The sequence below is a fragment of the Otolemur garnettii genome, unplaced genomic scaffold (assembly GCF_000181295.1).
Source record: "Otolemur garnettii isolate 467f Iridium unplaced genomic scaffold, OtoGar3 scaffold00042, whole genome shotgun sequence".
Classification (NCBI taxonomy): domain Eukaryota; kingdom Metazoa; phylum Chordata; class Mammalia; order Primates; family Galagidae; genus Otolemur; species Otolemur garnettii.
Genome location: NW_003852437.1, coordinates 9,732,363 through 9,750,688, shown reverse-complemented (window position 1 = coordinate 9,750,688; position 18,326 = coordinate 9,732,363). Strand labels below are relative to the sequence as shown.

Below are 18,326 nucleotides of genomic sequence, written 5' to 3'. Positions count from 1 at the left end.
CACCTGGTACAGCCCCCTGACAGTGTAAGAAAAGAATGACCCGTAGAAACTTTCTTGTTATGAATTAATCAAGTTTAGCATACACATTCATTCATCCCAATTTCTCTAAGATCAAAGAAGCATTTGATAGAAATTTAAGTTTTTTACTAACAGAATCAGAACCCTAAATGAAACCACTAATTAATTCTATAGTAAAAAGAAGTTAAAATGAAGATAACTGATACTCTTTTCAAAATCTGCACCAAAGTTTGTGTTGGAATTTTTTAAAAACACTATACCTTAGCTACTCCCGTATGTTAAAAAGTTAAAAAACTTTCCATCAGATAATAAGCAGGTATTTTACAGAATTAATTACATGCCACAGTTTCTAAGTCTGTTTCACTGGGCAGCACCATTTTCTGCTTTCACATTGATTGCCACTAAGTGAGTGTGAAAAGCAGTTAATCCAATACTTCTACACCTAGGAGCATCTCAAGCAATTAACTGCAATACCAGCAAAAATGCATACATAAGATAGTTGCCAAATTATCTTCAATACAAAAAAAAAAGATGAACACCCAAAATAGAAAGCAGTTAAGCAAATTATGATAAAAATTTTAAATATTCTACAGGTATTAAAATGAATATTTGTAAAAAATACTTAATGATAGGAATAACTGTAAAAAAATTCCACTAAAGACGGTGTAGTCCTCAGTTGATGGTAAATTCTTTTCCTTGCACTTTCTCAGAGAACGAGAGATCTTCAGAAGAGATGGGCAGTGCCCGGCGACGGCAGGTGCTCTCCCGTGATTATGTTACAGTTTCAACTCTGACTCTTTTCTTTATCAGGACCAGGGTTCGGTATCTACGCCGTTGTTCACCTTCTCCTTCCTGTGATGTCCGTTTGGCTCCGTCGCAGTCATAAAGACCATTCCTACTGGGACGTGGCCTCTGCTAATTTCAAGCATGCCATCGGTCTGTCCTGTGAGCTGGTGGTCGAGCACATCCAGAGCTTTCTGCACTCAGGTATCTACAGTGCCAGAGCCGTTCATTTTGGCTATTTCTTTAGTAGGCAGCATTGTTGCCTAAAAGGACCTAGTAAATACCTAATGCAAATACTGATACACGATTTTTGTCCTGGAAATAATTAAAACAGAATTACATGGTCAGTGACAGCCTTCAAAGTAGATTATCAAAGAGAAAACAGGTCCCCATGTATTCTGTACAAAATCATCAAACCAAATATTCACAATGCATGTGTGGTTGAAGATAAAATACGTAATAAGAGATCGAAGATATCTGTGTGTTAAGAGAAGGGAAACAAATTCAAATATATCTTGGTGTCCTGTTTCAGCTGGGGAGGCTAAAAGGAAGGGGTAGAGTTTTAGAAAATGATGTGATTATGAACAAAAAGTAGCCAAGCAGGCTCAGGATAAAGAGAAGTTTCTTAATATCTGTGGCATTTTGAAAAAAGATGTGACTATGTAGGGTGGCCTATATGATGACGTCAGTGGGAGAGGAGCTAGAGGTAGGGGGAATGAGTCAGCTGTGATAGCAGGGGGCCATCTGTGTGAAGATCTAAAGTCTGGACACAGAAGAAACAGTACTGCTCTCCACAGAGCTTGTAAATAGAAGAAAGGCACATGGAAGGCAGAGGGGGCCAGGGTCCTTGCTGGAGAAGAGAGAAACTAAGGAGGACGTTGACCCCCAAGGAAGAGTCACGAAGCAAAGTTAACCAACGATGTCTCTACTGTTTAGCAAGGACAATTTGCCCTACACAGAAAGAACACTAATTAAGAAAGAAAACAAGTAGGTTTTCCACACGTAGGTGGTAACAGATGACAGCATTTGTAGGGGTCCATATTCTTGACCAGGGCTTTGCTTTACCCAGTGTAGAACCCTAGGGGATCCTACTGTGAAAACCGCTTCCGTGGGATTACAAGGACCTTGTCAAAAAACACATAGATTTATTCCTTGAATTAAGCAAATAGAATGTGATTTTTTTTTAATGTTCATTCCTTTAGTCTGGAGCTATGGTACCCACTGAAGCCAGGATGACAAGGTTCAGCAAGCGGTAGGACTAGAGAATTTTTGTTTTCCAAGAGCATTCGATTCAAGTTACTCTGGTATTATTAGTAAGGAAAATAGGTTTTACCTTATGCATTTAAAATTGTTTTTTAATTTTTACCAGCTAGTATTTAGGCTGTGCTTAATTATATGTTCTATCCATTATACAATTGATCTTAAAAAAATGTTTGTCAACACAAAAAAGTGAGTCATGTATTTCATCTTGATTTATCTAGTAATGAATGAAACAAGTTAAAATTGTTACAACTGTAAAAAAGTTACAATTTTTTAAAAAAAGTTTTACTATATTTTTTTTGTTATGGCCATTTTTCTCATGATCCTATTTTTCTTTCTTAGAAAATTGTGAGTATCTGTTCATCACTTGGACTTTCTTCTTTTGCTACAGATGGCCATTTCAGTCCCCCCCATACACTAAAGTTGAGCCATACCTTGATTCTTTCTTTCTTTTTGAAATCTTGTAGTAGGACCTTGATATTTATTTATTTATTGTTGCAGTTTTGGCCGGGCCCGGGCTCAAACCTGCCAGCGCCCTACTCCTTGAGCCACAGGCCCCGCCCTCCTTGATTATTTCCTTTTCCTGCAGACATCAGGTATGAGAGCATGATCAACGCCATGCTGAAGGACCTTTTTGAGTTACTGGTAGCGTGTGTGGCCAAGCCTACGGAAACCATCTCCAGAGTGGGCTGCTCCTGTATTAGGTGAGAAAAATGTTTCCTGATTCTCCACCAAGGTGAACTTTGATTACAAAACCCAGGGAAAGTAAATTATCTTTGAGTCCCAATCCACTTTTTTAGATAGCTCTTTTTAATTAAAAATGACTACGTGCCTTAATTCTTTCTTACAGTGCTCAGGCAGCAAATCTTTATTGTGTAAGGCATTACACAGAGTACTCTGGCTCAGAGAAAGTGATGTAAACTAAGTCCTTACCTGCAAGGAGCTTATTTAAAATGATGCAACAGAGAGACGGTCATGTGAAAAATGGTAATAGTGAAGAGAAAGTGATAAATGCCGGACAGACAGGAAGCTGCCTGCAAGAGCTTCGTCACAGCAGTGTCACTGGGCCAGACCCTCTTAGGTGGGCACTTGATGGGTGGGGACTTTCCAAGCAGGAGAACAAGATGAACATATGCGTGGAGATAAGAATTACAAGTGACAATAAAAGGGTTTGGGATTTTGTTTTGTTTGTTCATTATTTGTGGAGCAGTGGTGGAAAATGTGGCTAGAGTGGAATGTGTCCATCTTTACAAAAGTTTCTGAGATACATAAAAATCAAGAACCGTAAAATCCTTGCAGACAGAAACAAATGAAGCCCTCCCAGCAGTATCAATAAGCCCAGCAAGCTGAAACTTGCACAGGTGAATCTGAAAGGATGCTGTTGACCGTGTTTCCTGGAAGTGAAATAATGGACCATAATACAGTCTGTCTCAAAACGTTCATAGTGACCTCCATCATCAGTACCGAAGACATGAAGTCTTGCATACAAGTCTAAGTCTAATCATTGGCCTATTTACAGTGGGAATCCATTGATTTTTCTTTTATATTTTTTAGTAAAATGTGTTGGGAAGTAGTATGTCGACAATGGAATATCACATGGGTGAAAGGTGAAGTGATAACAGATGGGAGACTTACAGGGAACTACAGAATAAATCTAAGCATGACTCTGTAAGGCCCTGAATTTTACAGCGACAAAGTGTCTGGATTCCAGAGCTCTTTCTTGTTTCTCTGGGCAGGTACGTCCTGGTGACAGCGGGCCCTGTGTTCACAGAGGAAATGTGGAGGCTTGCCTGCTGCGCCCTGCAGGACGCATTCTCCGCCACACTCAAGCCCGTGAAGGTAAATCCCTGGGAGCAGAGAGCTGAGCGTTTTCAAGCTCCCTGAGCTCCCCGATGCCTTGTCAGCCTGGGCAGCTGGGCTCGGCCTGTCTCCTCAGAGCAGAGAAGTTTCGGGGCAGTAACGATGTCAGATCCCAGACCGGGCCTGGTGCCAGGAAGCAGGGCATCCAGGAGCACCTGCTCTTTCTCCCTAGGACCTGCTGGGCTGCTTCCACAGTGGTGCGGAGAGCTTCAGCGGGGAAGGCTGCCAGGTGCGGGTGGCCGCCCCCTCCTCCTCCCCCAGTGCTGAGGCTGAGTACTGGCGCATCCGAGCCATGGCCCAGCAGGTAAGGGCTGGGGCTTGGGGTCTCAGGGATTCTAGAAACTCCAAAGAAATATGTGTTGGGAGTCCTTCCCAAAGGTCTTATATCACCAACCTGTCTTGCATTCCCCTAGGGACATAGGAATCTTGGGAACCATTTTTTACCCGGGATGACTTGAACTCAATCCACACTGTTCTCTTTTCCCACCATCTCTTACTTGTTGCATCTTTAGTGCTGAGATCACATAGAGTCCTTTCTGCAGCCTTGCCACTGTCCTATACCCATAACTTCCTTCAACTACTTCTAAATATTCGCTTAAATATTATTGTTACTGCTAGGCAATGAGTGCCTGATGACGGCCAAGTTATGTGACTGGTTTCTTCTGTCTCCCATCCCAAACACAGAATTTAACATTTAAAAGTTGGTGGGAACACCTGAGGAGCAGAGAACGTATTCTGTAGGTTGACCTTGGTATTCCTAGAGCAAAGCATAGAGATTATTAGTACGTGAGTCCCTAAAGACCTCATGGTGTTAGCCTGGCAGTCTGCCTGTAAGAAACCCAGTATAACTCAGTGCTATCCCTCCATTCACGTATATTCATAACAATGCTACTCATAGTAGTGAAAAAGCAAAAAGGGACAAAATTCCCAACAATCATCGACTGGCTAAACACTCCATCATGTCATAGCAACAGACCTGTTGAACCGTCTATGGCTACGTCTCTCTTGATATCCAGAAAGTATTCTGCGTGTATGTGTACATGTTTACAATATTAAACAGGTTTTACAGACATGTGTAAACTGTCAGATTCGCATGAATTTTGAAGAAATAATATGCATTGGAGGTTATACTCAAAAGGCTCCTTTTCTCTACAAGATCTGCCTGAATGGTTAATAAATTTTTCTTTTAGCACATTGATAATCTAATCCCCTAAGGACACACGTAAGGAGCTCAGTCCCTTTCACACTGTCAGATGAGACGTTTCCTGGGCAGGCCTGGCATCCGCAGGGGTTCATTCCCTCACGGTCAAGAACTTTTTACTGCCAGTCTCTCACATCATCTTTTGACTGAAGCCTCACAACCTCCAGGACATGATGCTTCTGCTGGTTCTGAAGGGAGGGAGCACATTCTTCTGAAACAGTCTGCAGAAGTTAAAACGAAAGAGCTGCTTGCTCTAAGGTTGTAATCAAGACCCACTGGCAACAGCATGGCAGTTGTGACTGCTACAGCTAGAGGGTGGCTTGGCAGAGGAGCTCAGAGGGTGGCCCTCCAAAGGGACAGCTTCTCTAAATAAGAAGCTGTTACACCCAGCAAGATAAAGTAGTCTTTTCAACCGTGTCTAACTGTACAGTGAGAGTGTGAAAATGTCAGTGGAATTCCTCTTCTGAAATAGATCGTTAATGGAGAAGAACAGTAGAGAACTGTTCAGTGATATTTAGCTTCTGAATATTTCTGTCTGTCTTCCTCAGTCTGAAAGCTTTCTCCTATATTCACTCTTAAAATAACTCTGTATTCAATAATCTGACAATTTTTAGAAGATTGGGAACTAAAGCGTATCTTTAAAAATATTCTTATCTTTCCAAAGTAAAGTCATGGAGGGGTTTCAAGTCATGTAAAGTGAAATCATGTGGATCAGAGATTTAATAAAGGGTTACCGTTTTCTTAGTAACCAGGGAAAATAACTTTCTTTCCCTGCCATTGGCTGGGAAAGTCACATGGCCACATCAGTATTCCTGACAGAAGTCCTAATTAATTTCTTATTCCTATGTGGGATGTAATAGGATACCAGACAGACTCAAAATCAGAGATGACCTTTTACAAACATAGCCCCTCTTTATATATTCTTAATTAATATTTAATGTCTGTTCTGGCTATATGGAGTGTAATGAATGTTGCATAGTAGAACAAATAGCATGATTAGTGTCAGTAGTTAACATTCATTAAGTATTTATTCTTCCCTTCTAATGCTTGGCCTACATAATACACCTAAAACAATTCACTTAATTCTCACAATAAACATGCCAGGTAGAAAACCATTATCATCTCAATTTTATGGCCCGAGAAATGAGTAGAGAGAATAGACAGCTCGCCCCAGGCCATCCAGCTGTCCCTGCTGGAGCCAAGTTGAGGGAGGTGGAGATCTGACCTGAGCCTTTGTACACCCGTGCAGGTGTTCATGTTGGACACTCAGTGCTCCCCAAAGACTCCGAACAACTTCGATCATGCACAGTCCTGTCAGCTCATTATTGAGCTGCCTCCTGATGAGAAACCAAACGGACATACCAAGAAAAGGTGAGTTTCAAAATGTAAGGCACTTAAAAATAGCAAAGTTGATCTATTCCTAGGTCTTGCTTATTGTCATCCACAATTTCGCCAAGAATGCTGAAAACAGTATTTTTTCATTTGGCAAAGGTTTTCATAAAGGCTGTTAGCCTTTTAACCAAATTCTCCACACTTCATATGTTATTACTTTGCTTGGGCTTCCATGACAGAGTATCATAGACTGGGTAACTTAAAGGATAGAAATTAATTGCTCACAGTTCTGGGGTCTAGATGTCCGAGATCGAGGTGTTGGCAGGATTCCCTCTGAGGTCTCTCGCCGTAGCACGTAGACGGCTGTCTTCTTTCTGTGTCCTCACATGGTGGTTCTTTTTATAAAGACATCACTCATATTGGATTAGGACTTACCTCAATGACCTTGTTTTGGCTTAATTATCTCTTTAACAACCCTTTCTCCAAATACGGTACCCCAGTACTTAGAGCTTCAACATATGAGTTTATAGAAGACACACCCAGCCTATAACATCATACGCAGTATAACTTTTTTTTTTTTTTAAGTGTAAACAGAGGCATCATTCAGATTGTTTCAGTGAGAAATACACAACTTCTCCATGAACAATAGAGCAGTTGGGACACAAAAAGGCCTATGCCCTGCCACAAGAAACTTGCCCTATTTATTTATTTATTTATTTATTTTTGAAACAGGGTCTTACTATGTCACCCTCAATAGAGTGTTGTGGCATCACAGCTCACAGCAACCTCAAACTCGTGGGCTTAAGCAATTCTCTTGCCTCAGCCTCCCAAGTAGCTGGGACTACAGGCACCTGCCATGATGCCCAGCTATGTTTTTTTTGTTGTTGTCATTGCAGTTGTTATTGTTGTTTAGCTGTCCTGGGCCAGGCTCGAACCCACTAGCCCCAGTGTATATGGCTGGCACCCTGCTCACTAAGCTATGGGCGCCAAGCTGAAACATGCCCTTTTTAAAAACTATCATCCTTGGCTCGGCGCCTGTGGCTCAAGTGGCTAAGGCACCAGCCATGTACACCTAAGGTGATGGGTTCAAATCCAGCCCAGGCCTGCCAAAAACAGCAATGACGGCTGCAACCAAAAAATAGCCTGGCGTTGTGGCTGGCACCTGTGGTCCCAGCTACTTGGGAGGCAGAGGCAGGAGACTCTCTTGAGCCCAGGAGTTGCAGGTTGCTGTGAGCTGTGATGTCACAGCACTCCACCCAGGGGGACAGCTTGAGGCTCTGTCTCAAAAAAAAAAAAAAAAAAAACTATTATCCTGCAAGAAAAAAAAAAAAAAAAAAAAAAAAGAAATATATATATATATATCTCATTCCTGGAGTTGAAGTTGAGGGCAAGGACTGACATTTCTCATTTTTTTAGAAACAGAGTCTCACTTTGTCACCCTTAGTAGAGTGCTGTGGCATTGCAGCTCACAGCAACCTCCAGCTCTTGGGCTTAGGCAATTCTCTTGCCTCAGCCTCCGGAGTAGTTGGGAGTACAGGTGTGCCACAATGCCCAGCTATTTTTTTTGTTGCAGTTTGGCCGGGGCCAGGTTTGAACCCGCCACCCTCAGTCTATGGGGCTGGCACCCTACTCACTGAGCCACAGGCACCACCCAACATTTCCCATTTTTAAACTTCTGACACACTAACAGTGGTAAGTATTTGAGCACTGTAGGTGAAGTCCAGTGGGGAGATGTTTGTAGTCCTATTTTACCCATGACAACACATTTAGAGAGACTAGATGGCTTATTTAAGGACACACAACTGCAAAGTGGTAGAGACAGACTCAGAACTGGGTGTCCTGAATATAAGACCTCTGCTCTTTCCCATTTCCATTTTAGGGTGAGAGTTGGGGCAATGGACTGAATATTTGTGTCCTTTCAACTTCATATGTTTTAATTGTCACCCAAAATACAATGGTATTAGGAGGTAGAATGTTTGGGAGGAAATTGGGTTATGAGGATGAAGCCCTCATGAACAGGATTAGTGCCCTTAAGAGAAAAGACATGAGACAGCCCTCTTTCTGCCATGTGAGGATACAATGAAAAGGTAGTGGAAGAGGACTGGCCCTTATCAGGACAGGACCATACTGATGGCACCTTGACCTCAGACTTCCAGCTTCCAACTGTGAAAAATCACTTTCTATTATTTAAAACTCACCCAGTCTATGGCATTTTGTTACAGCCACCGAGCTAAGACAGTTGCTATCACTTTATGAGCTCTGGGAGATGTGTCCAAAGTTAGCTAGTTGGCATAGCAATTTGGGTAATTCAACCATGTGGGTGAAATTCCTAGATAGTAATTTTTTTAGTCAAGTGTTGGTTCATACAAAAGAATATGTGGAATGTTCATAGTTATAAAGCATGGATAAAAACTAAAATAAATGTGACCCTGCCACCGAGCTTCAGAAATAGAATATTCCCAGTATCCCATGTAAACATATCCTCCCAAATCTCGCCCCTGCCTCCCTCAACTGCCAGTCACTAGTTTAATCTATTTTATATACCAAAGATTGTGTAATCCTTTCACATCTTAAAAGATTGACCTACTTCAGAATTTCAGTTCTTTTCTTACCTTTTTTTCCTTTTTTTATATTTTTCATTCCCATTCAGCAAATTATTCTCACTGGAGTTTTTTTGAAGTAAAAGTATGGAAAAAGGAATGAAAATAGGCTGAATTCAAATTACAAATAAAACAGAGGAAAAATAGAACTAATGTTCCTATTATGCTATTGTCTTGAAAGGTTAGGATTTAAAAATATATCAAAATGGCTCATAAATTTACTTATCCCTTTTAATAGGCAATTACCCACTCACTATAGTCAAGTAAAACAGGAAAAGCATATTAAATTGTCTAGCCAATTCCACTGAGCCAAAGACATTCGTTCCCAAACATCCTTTAAGAGTTTGGTAAATTTACACCTAATGGGTATAATTCACACTATCTAATGGATGAACACAATTATAATCTTGATTCAAACTGTACAAAGGTAATGCATGTAACCAAAATTTTTATATCCTTATAACATTCTGAAATTTAAAAAAAAGTTCTCAGCCAAATTATGTGTGTGTATATATATATATATATATTTTTTTTTTTTTTTTTTGAAACAGAGCTTTAACCTGTTCCACTGGGTAGAGTGCTGTGGGATCACAGCTCACAGCAACTTGCAACTCCTGGGCTCAAGCGAGTCTCCTGCCTCAGCCTCCCAAGTAGCTGGGACCACAGGTGCCCACCAATTTTTTGGTTGCAGCTGTCATTGTTGTTTTGGCACCTGGGCTGGATTAGAACCCGCCACCTTAGGTGTATATGACTGGCGCCTAAGCCACTTGGGCCACAGGCGCTGAGCCCAAATTCTATATTTTACATTCTCAGATTTAACTCTTATTAGCAGAGGCAATTCTTAATTTAGCATAGGATACAGTGGAAGATCCTTAACAAACCTAAGGAAAGCATATTATACACTGGCCAGGTACATGCTGTTAAAATCACCATGGGGAAAAAGACCCAGCTGAAACCAGATCAGAGCATTCAAATAAAGAGACATCTGGGGTGTGTTTGTTTTAATAGCTTTGACATTGGTAGCCCGAAGCTTTACTCAATCCACGTAATCTTAATTAAAGCTGTAAGATGTATTTTAAACTATGAACCTGTTTATCTCTGATACTGACATTAGCATGTTTTAAGTCAACACTTATTATGCAATTAAACTCTCAATTATCCAATCAGGAGGCTGGCTTCCAAAAGCAGGAAGATTGCAGTTCCCTTCTTAAAGGTGTGCTGAGAAGAAGGTTGAAACCCTTGAGTCCAACGAATTGGAAAGTTATTTCGTTGACTCTAAGATCTTTCTTGTCTGTCAGTATAGATGATTAAGAATGACATACCTGTAAGGTTATTTCACTTTTTCCACATCTTTCTGAAAGTTTCCCCCTCCCCTGTTTCTCACATCATTTAGATCAAACCTAAAGTAAAGGGCATGTTCTGTCCTTTTATACATGCACGGTTAGCAATTTTATATCTTAAAACATCAAAAGATGATTTTGATTGATAAAGATATTTCAAAATCCAAAAGTGGCTTCCCATTAGCTCTCTCCTTAGGCATGTGCTGGAAAAGGCTTTTCTGGTTCTCAGGGGAGACAATAGAAAATATCCTTGTGGGCCAAGGGCTTTATACCTTCAGGAGGTTGATGAAGCTCTCTGCTTCCGGAATCTGAATCTTAGAGGCGTGGCGTGGAAGCATCAGAACCAGTTCAGGAGAGCTTCTCCTCCGGGCAATGATCTGTTCAGCAGCTTTCACCCAGGACTTTTGTTATTTTGCTTGTTTTGAAGACTCACTCAGGGCTGCTCTCACCAGATATTTTCCCAGCTACCAGGGACAAAAAGATGAATAACATACTGCCCTTTTCACTTGTAACAGAGGATCATGAGGACAGACTTGTATGATCGGTGAAGGATTTCCCTTCTTGGTTGGAAGGGAAGTGTAGACAGGAGACACCACACCAAACTGGTAGCTTTTAGAGCCCTCTTCTTGAGACGAGAACATGTTCAGGTTTCCATATCTTAAATCACTTTCCAAAAATGACTTAAGGAAGAGCTGAGAGTAGAGGGAATGGAGAGTTATTGCTGAATGCGTACAGAGTTCCTGTTAGGGATGATGGAAAGGTTCTAGAAATAGTGGAGGTACTGGTTATACAATATTGTAAATATACTTAATGCTGCTGAATTATGCACAGGAAAATGGTTAGAATAGTAACTTTGTATATACATTTTACCACAAAAACATTAAAGTGATTTATTTAAAAGGTCTATTGTTTCTGAATGACAGTCCTGGTTACTCATTTCTTCTTCCTTGAAAGTACAAGTGTTTTCCTCCAGGGACACCTGCACAGAGGGCATAGACAGCACCTAGATTTATTTAAGATTTTAATTCTTTTCTGCTAAAGAGCACTTTTCTTGCTAATTTATGAAAATAACTTGGCTTGGCACCTGTGGCTCAAGTGGCTAAGGCGCCAGCCACGTACACCCAAGGTGGTGGGTTCGAATCCAGCCCGGGCCCACCAAACAACAACGGCTGCAACCAAAAAATAGCCGGGCGTTGTGGCGGGCACCTGTGGTCCCAGCTACTTGGGAGGCGGAGGCAGGAGACTCGCTTGAGCCCAAGAGTTGGAGGTTGCTGTGAGCTGAAATGGCCATGGCACTCTACCCAGGGGGACAGCTTGAGGCTCTGTCTCAAAAAAATAAATAAATAAATAAATAACTTTTACGGTGGTGCCTGTGGCTCAAAGGAATAGGGTTCTGGCCCCACATACTGGAAGTGGTGGGTTCAAACCCAGTTCCAGCCAAAAACCTGCCAAAATAAAAAATCAAATTAAGTAAAAATTAAAAATAACTTTTAAATTCAAGAATACAACAGAAACTGATTAATAGTTGTAGCTTTGAAATCAATATGAGTTGTCATAATCTCATAATTATCCAGTTTGGAGAATTATTTGGCTACTTTTCTAAAATTTTAAGAGCAATGAAGAGGAAAATGAAACCACAAACCTCAAAAACCACTTTGGGGAATTAAAATGTTTGGAAACGTAGAATAGGTTGAGCATCTCCGCTCCAAAACTTTGAAATCCGAAACGCTCCAGCACTTGAAACTTTTTGAGCACCAACATGAAGCTGCAGGTGGGGGTCACCTGACCTGACATGATGGGTCACAGTCAAAGCGAAGGTGCAGGACCCACTTTACTGACCTCAAGGAAAGAAAGACCCTCCAGCCCCCTTCAGCTGTGATGTATTTTTTCCACACATGTCCAGATTCCTCCATCCACTAGTTAGTATTAAAATGTTAAGACGTAACCCCCCCCCCCAAGTTTGCCCCCTTTCTAAGGAAGGCCTTTGAATGAGTTGAGTTTGTTAATTTCACGTGTGTCATTCTGAAATGGGTAAGGTCCGCGTGGCCTTGAGATATCGATAGAAGTAACACAGACCCCTTCATTAACCTGTTTCTTTTCATTTGAAGCGTTTCTTTCAGGGAGATCGTGGTGAGCTTGCTGTCTCATCAAGTGCTACTCCAGAATCTGTATGACATCCTGTTAGAAGAGTTTGTCAAAGGCCCATCTCCTGGAGAGGAGAAGACCGTCCCGGGGCCGGAGGCCAAGCTGGCCGGCTTCCTGCGCTACATATCCATGCAGAACCTGGCCGTCATTTTTGACCTGCTGCTGGACTCGTACCGGACGGCCAGAGAATTTGACACCAGCCCCGGACTCAAGTGCCTGCTGAAGAAGGTGTCCGGCATTGGGGGCGCCGCCAACCTCTACCGCCAGTCGGCCATGAGCTTCAACATCTATTTCCACGCGCTGGTGTGCGCCGTTCTCACCAATCAAGAAACCATCACGGCGGAGCAGGTGAAGAAGGTCCTTTTTGAGGACGACGAGAGAAGCACAGACTCCTCCCAGCAGTGTTCTTCCGAAGACGAAGACATTTTTGAGGAGACAGCCCAGGTCAGCCCGCCGCGGGGCAAGGAGAAGCGGCAGTGGCGCGCGCGGATGCCCTCGCTGAGCGTGCAGCCGGTCAGCAACGCCGACTGGGTGTGGCTGGTGAAGCGGCTGCACAAGCTGTGCATGGAGCTGTGCAACAACTACATCCAGATGCACCTGGACCTGGAGCACTGCGTGGAGGAGCCGCCCCTCTTCAAGAGCGACCCCTTCTTCATCCTGCCCTCCTTCCAGTCCGAGTCGTCCACGCCGTCCACCGGCGGCTTCTCCGGGAAAGACACGCCGTCCGAGGACGACCGAAGTCAGTCCCGGGAGCACCCAGGCGAGTCCCTGAGCCTGAGGGTGGGCAGCGGGGACACGCTGCTGCTGCTGCCGCCGCCCAGCCCCAAGGTGGAGAAGAAGGACCCCGGCGGCCGCAAGAAGGAGTGGTGGGAGAACGCGGGGAACAAAATCTACACCATGGCGGCCGACAAGACCATCTCCAAGCTGATGACCGAGTACAAGAAGAGGAAGCAGCAGCACAACCTGCCCGCCTTCCCCAAAGAGGTCAAGGCGGAGAAGAAGGGAGAGCCGCTGGGCCCCAGGGGCCCGGACTCCCCGCTGCTCCAGCGGCCGCAGCACTTGGTGGACCAAGGGCAGATGCGACATTCCTTCAGCGCCGGCCCCGAGCTGCTGCGGCAGGACAAGAGGCCCCGCTCGGGCTCCACCGGGAGCTCCCTGAGCGTCTCGGTGAGAGATGCCGAAGCACAGATCCAGGTAGGTGCCCAGTGGCCCGCGAAGGCTGGGTTCCGCCGGACGTGACCCGCGCAGCGGCCATGGGCAAGGTCTAAGATTTGGTAGGACCAGCAGGGCATGTGGACCACCTTACCTCCCCGCAGTCAGAGAGCTGCCTGTGCCTGAGATGTAGATCGGCCTATATCCGTATGCCAGTAGGAAACTGAAATTTTACTCTCAATTTTAGGAACCATTTTCCTTCATTGTGACATATACACAGGGTGCCCCAAAAATGCATATATATTTTAAGAAAGGAAAAAATTGTGTTTAAATTGTAATAACATATACAGACAACAAAAGATGAATACAAGTCCCTTTGAGTATCTCTTATAATTGTACAAGTCAAAAAATAATAATTGCACTAGTCACCTGTGACTTGAGTATGACTATTTATTTTTGAGACAGAATCTCACTTTGTTGCCCTTGGTAGAGTGCCATGGCGTCATAGCTCACAGCAACCCCTTGGTCTCAAGCGATCCTCTTGCCTCAGCCTCCCAAGTAGCTGGAACTACAGGTACCCACCACAGTATCTGGCTAGTTTTTCTATTTTTAGTAGAGTTGGGGTCTTCCTCGGGCTCAGACTGGTCTCTAACTCTTGAGCTCAAGCAATCCACCTGCCTTGGCCTCCCAGAGAGCTAAGATTACAGGTGGGAACCACCACACCAGCCTATAGAGTATGACAATTTAATACAGGTTTTTCCTTTCTTCAATTGTGTATATATATATACTTCTTGGCACCCTCTGTATTAGTGAGAATTAAGAACCCACCTCATCCTAAATAAGGTGGAGCTCAAGTTTATAAAATGTACAGACCTACTTTGCTATTGGAAAATGGCCCAGAAGAAGTTCCGTAGCAACGAAGCACAAGGTTTAAAGGAAAAAGGCAAAGTGAATGTTATTTTGTGTTTATGCCAATGAATTGCTTTTGTCTCATTTTTTTCTAACCCATCCTGAGCACATAAAAACTCTCATTTTTCAAGGGGCTTTGAGTGTGTCTGCTCCTTCATATACTTATTATTTATAATCCTGTGGTATATAAGAGTTTGAGAAGAAAACAGTGTTGATACTATTCGGGCCAGTTCAGAGAAAGAAAGGAGAAAAATAGAGATATAAAGAAAGCCTTTTAAAAATAATCTGAATGTTTAAATTGTAGATTCCTGTCACAAGCATGTATTCTTAGAATGAACATAAATTTGGAATTTCTATGAATTTTGCAAGATGCCTTATTTTCCTCTGAAGGATATTGAATATAATTAAAATTCAGAATTTGCAAAAATCACCTTAGACTACCCCAGTCAAACTGAGATGTATGATTATACTTCAGCAGACAACATTCTTGGCAAATTATATTACCTTAATTGCATATTATCTTTTTTTTTTTTTTTGAAACAGGGTCTCACTGTGTCACCCTCAATAGAGTGTTGTGGTATCACAGCTCGCAGAAACCTCAAATTCTTGAGCTTAAGCGATTCTCTTGCCTCAGCCTCCCAAGTAGCTGGGACTATAGGCACCCTCCACAACGCCAAGCTGTTTTTGTTGTTGTTGTTGCAGTTATCATTGTTGCCTTAGCTGGCCCAGGCCGGGTTCGAACCTGCCAGCCTGGGTGTATGTGGCTGGCACCCTACCCACTGAACTACAGGCGCTGCCCAATTGCATATTATCTTAATTGCTTTTTCATATCGTGGGAATTTACTAATGATTTTAAAAGTTATCCTAAATTAAGGCAGACCTAGTCTGAGTTATCCGGGCATTATAAAGACAGCTGATTAACAGTATCATATATGGTCCATGGGAGAAAAATCTCATTATGAGAAGGCAAGAGAATGTTTTTAAAATCTGAGTAATATGTAAAATTTGAGTAGTTTGTGAAAGCAGAAAATAAGGCATTTCTAATGTTATATTAGAAATATAGTTTCTGAGGCTTGGCACCTGTGGCTCAAGTGGCTAAGGCACCAGCCACATACACCTAAGGTGGCAGGTTCGAATCCAGCCCGGGCCCACCAAAACAACAATGATGGCTGCAACCAAAAAATAGCCAGGTGTTGTGGCAAGCGCCTGTGGTCCCAGCTACTCGGGAGGCTGAGGCAGGAGTTGAGCCCAGGAGTTGGAGGTTGCTGTGAGCTGTGCTGCCACGGCACTCTACCCAGGAGGATAGCTTGAGGCTCTTCACTAATTTCCATTAGTGAAAATTAATTGATTACACTGAGAGCCCATTTACAAAAGTGTTCAAATGAAACAATGGGGGAAAGCCACTAATTTTCTCTTAAATCATTTCTTTTAGGCGTGGACCAACATGGTGCTAACAGTGCTCAATCAGATTCAGATCCTCCCAGACCAGACCTTCACCGCCCTGCAGCCAGCAGTGTTCCCATGCATCAGCCAGCTGACCTGTCACGTGACAGACATCAGGGTCCGCCAGGCTGTGAGAGAGTGGCTGGGCAGAGTCGGCCGAGTCTATGACATCATTGTGTAGCTGGCTCATGTTCTGCTCCGAAGAAAATTTATATTAGGGATGGTTAGAGTCAGCCTGCCAATCCAGCTAATAGCATTTTCCCCATCACCAGCCCCACTTAACCTAGTGTTTCCTAAAGTAAAAAGCCTCTCCAGCCACTCTCTAAATAATCAGCATCGGGGCCATTCTGGGTACTAAGGTTGTATCTAGATGACAGAAATGGTACTTTGATTTTGCACATTATTATAGAAGAGTTGACATTTCTTGATACTGTCCCAGATCTTGAAGTTTATTTTCCAGTGCTTTTGCTTATGGTATTGTCCCCAAATGGGTCATTTTCAAGGGCCACTCCTTTAAAAACACTCCATTGATCCATTTGCTCCATCATTTGACAAATAAATGCAATTCCTAAGGCAGTATCTGCTGGTGAGTCAAGCTGATACCGGAACACTCAGATTTCTAGTACTAGATAGTATTAATTGGAGGAAGATTGATCTGATGATCATAGGTTTGGCTGGGAAGAAAACAACCACAAAAATATGTTCTTGGGTGTTGTGATCAAGAAAGAAATGCCTTCTGTTAGAAAATAATCCGAAACATTTCAAAATTATTCCCAAATTGTTAAGATTTTCAGGTATTCATCAACTTCCCCTTGTAAGGTACTGTCGTGCCTTTATTTCCCCATTTCTGAAGGAAGAAAATTCTTTCCTACCAGGGTTTTAAGTCCGTGGCTTGGCAGCCTTTGACACAGAGTGCCATGACAGTAGCTGATACATATACTGTCAGAGACAGAAGACTGGCTGGCTACTCTGGGAGTCTCATTGGTCTTTGCTTCTGTCCCCAAGGCAAACAAGGAAAGGAAAGAAAAAATGGTGCCTTAGTCCTTTGTTGCACAGACATTTCTATGCCCCACAACTATCTGAACATAAGGTACAACATTTGGTTTTTAAGACCAAAACATTAAAATGCAACTCATTTTATATCAACACCTTGGAGTAAGGGAACTCAGAGTCCTCCATGCATCCAGAGAGCAGACTTCTCAGGGAAGGGAGCAAGGAGTGTGGGGTAGGGAGGGATAATGATGAAATAATTTTAAATCTTCAACTATGATAGAGCAATCACATGAAATTGTGGTGTCAGTTATTCAAGCTGTAGTGTCAGACAAAAAAACTCACGGGGAAGGGGACACTAAAGTTAAAAAATTAATTTTTTCTACTTCAAATATTTCTCCTAACAGGTAAATTTACCCTATGTTTCACGTCTCTTTACTCAGACCAATATTTTAAGTGGATTATTTCTTTTCCTAAGTATTACTAGACAATGAATTTGAAAGCTTTATCTTATTACTTATAATATTTTTATATTTCTTAGATTATAATAATAGTTAAAATTCCTCACTCAAGCCCGCTTATTAATATGTACCTTCTAGAGAGTAGAGTTAGTGGCTAAGACTTATAATTTCTGAGACCTTAAAAATGTATTCATAACTGAATTATGTCAGTCTTTAAAAATCAAATACTAATTGTTCAGTGTTGAAGAAAGGATCTTAAAGGGATTGAATTTTATTAAGTGGTGGTAATTGTAAACTTTGCCCTCTTTGAGAAACATGGGGCTATCTAACTACAAGGTGAGGCGGGGTTCTCTGACCTGGTTGGGAGGTGTAGAAGACCCGTATCACTCAGTGCGCCATCTAGAGACCGCTTCAGAATCTGGAAGACATGTTTACATTTCTTTCCTTCAAGTTTTGCTCACTGGACGATAACTCACGTTTAGAAACAGATTGTCAAGGATTTGACCTTAACAGGCAATGAATTGTTGGGATAGCCACGAACTGTGTCCTGTACTTTTTAATTTTTACGTTTTAAAAATTACCATTTGAAAGTCAAGTATAGGTACTTTATTTCAACAAAAGAAGGACACCGTGGTTATTTTGTTTCTTTTCATACCAAATCTGAGGCTCAGTTCTCCTTTGAGCCTGTGAGCAACTCTGTAATTTACTAGGGGGAGGGGGGGAAGCCTTTGTATAAAATTAGAGTTTTATACATAGCAAGTTTTCATGAAGTGTAAAAATTCCAAGGAAGCTGTCTCCATTTATGAATGTCCCATCCCAGGCTTAATGTTAT

At 42.4% G+C, this 18,326-nt stretch overlaps 1 protein-coding gene across 1 annotated transcript in view; it reads left to right on the top strand.

Annotated features, from left to right (window-relative positions):
- ARFGEF3 (ARFGEF family member 3) overlaps window positions 1-17,248 on the top strand; it is a 157,536-nt gene extending 140,288 nt beyond the window's left edge. The window contains exons 28-34 of the mRNA XM_003790289.3: window positions 829-1,005; window positions 2,651-2,765; window positions 3,798-3,900; window positions 4,094-4,225; window positions 6,372-6,493; window positions 12,503-13,733; window positions 16,033-17,248. Coding sequence (XP_003790337.2) covers window positions 829-1,005; window positions 2,651-2,765; window positions 3,798-3,900; window positions 4,094-4,225; window positions 6,372-6,493; window positions 12,503-13,733; window positions 16,033-16,224 — 2,072 coding nt within the window. The 3' untranslated portion in view covers window positions 16,225-17,248. The remainder of the gene's footprint in view (window positions 1-828; window positions 1,006-2,650; window positions 2,766-3,797; window positions 3,901-4,093; window positions 4,226-6,371; window positions 6,494-12,502; window positions 13,734-16,032) is intronic.
- Window positions 17,249-18,326: the final 1,078 nt, after the last annotated feature.